Source organism: Anopheles cruzii, unplaced genomic scaffold (genome assembly GCF_943734635.1).
Source record: "Anopheles cruzii unplaced genomic scaffold, idAnoCruzAS_RS32_06 scaffold01116_ctg1, whole genome shotgun sequence".
NCBI classification, from domain to species: Eukaryota; Metazoa; Arthropoda; class Insecta; order Diptera; family Culicidae; genus Anopheles; species Anopheles cruzii.
In genome coordinates, this window is record NW_026454701.1 from 1 (window position 1) to 1,348 (window position 1,348).

Sequence of the window (1,348 nt, forward strand, 5' to 3'; positions counted from 1 at the left end):
GTCTTCGGTTTTTTGGGCGCCTTTGCCCTTGGACATGATGGTTGAGGGTGTCAGAGGGTTGTTTTTTCGACTCGACCTGCGGCGTAGTTCATTCTTTGCGTTCAACTTAGTCGCAGACGAGACCTTTCTGAGCAGGGGACGACAAAGTTCCGTCACTTCCGTCGCTGCGGTGAATTGCACAGGTCAGGTCCTGGTGTCTCGAAGGTTAACGCTGCAGACGTGAAGCAGGTTTTTCAAGTGCCACGCTGCATTCGGATCCAGGCCCAAAAAAAGGCTTTCACCACGATTAGTCTCCGGCGAGAGCGCTGAACAGTGTTGGGTTCAATTTACTAATTGAGTTCCGGCCTGTGAGTCTTGGGTAGCTAAGGTGCAGTGTTTGGGCAGGTGGCAGGCATTTGACCCAGAAAACAGATTCTGAATTCATTTTCGGAGCATATGCACTCTTTGCGCACGATGAAATTCTGTAATGGACGTAATGGAACGGCAAAGAACTCTACGACTGCGACATACCTGAACACGGGCCTCGGTTAGGTTGATCTTCATCGCCAGATCCTCCCGGGTGAACACATCGGGATAGTGGGTTTGGGCGAAGGCCGTTTCCAGTTCCTCGAGCTGCGGCGGAATGAAACATTAATTAGCCAAAAAGGAACGTTCATCGGAACCCGAACTCCGGGAAAAACGATTGGCTTTGGGAACAGAACGAAACTCACCTGCTGGAGCGTGAAGGTGGTCCGGTTCCGTCGTTGCTTTCGCCGGACGAAACTCTCGTCGTGGATGGCCGGATGGTACGAGTAGCTGGTATCTGCCGGGGAAGGGAGTATTCCAAAAAGAAGCGCACGTTAGCAGCGGGCAAAGAATCGACCCCGTGGGAGCCGCCGTTCGAGCAGAACGTAATTCAAATGGAAAATTAATAATTCTTTCGCCTTCATATTCTTGGCCTGGCCACACTGCGGCTTAAGGACGGAGAAAATCCGCCAGTTCCCACCGATTCTTCGCGGCCACCGCGGCCATCCCAACATGATTTCTCAGCTGAGAGCAGCTCATCCTTTATCGGTTTGACGTCACGCGCGTTTTCGGGCCGCTCCGATTCGTACGGCCAACCGCAGCCGTCCGGTGTCCGGTTTCCGGGACAGAAGCGACCCCCCGGGGAGGAGGGTGGGCGGTCGGATTTAATCCCCACCGAAAGACCACCGTAAAACAAGTTATATGAATTATAATTAATTTCATCATTTATTCACACAAATAGGAAATTAATTTTTCAGAATTTTTATATTTCCATTACGATACCTTCGCGGCCGGAGAGCGTTCCCGCGCCCGGGTTCGGTCCGCGCTTTCGGTCCGGATTTCA

At 52.2% G+C, this 1,348-nt stretch overlaps 1 protein-coding gene across 1 annotated transcript; it reads right to left on the minus strand.

The window, feature by feature from the left end:
• Positions 1-510: 510 nt before the first annotated feature.
• LOC128276402 (dorsal root ganglia homeobox protein-like) lies at positions 511-802 on the minus strand (the record flags this gene model as incomplete). The annotated part of the gene is made up of 2 exons (XM_053014864.1): positions 511-612; positions 711-802. Coding segments are annotated over 2 exons (194 nt in total), but the record flags the coding sequence as incomplete, so codon positions are not given.
• Positions 803-1,348: the final 546 nt, after the last annotated feature.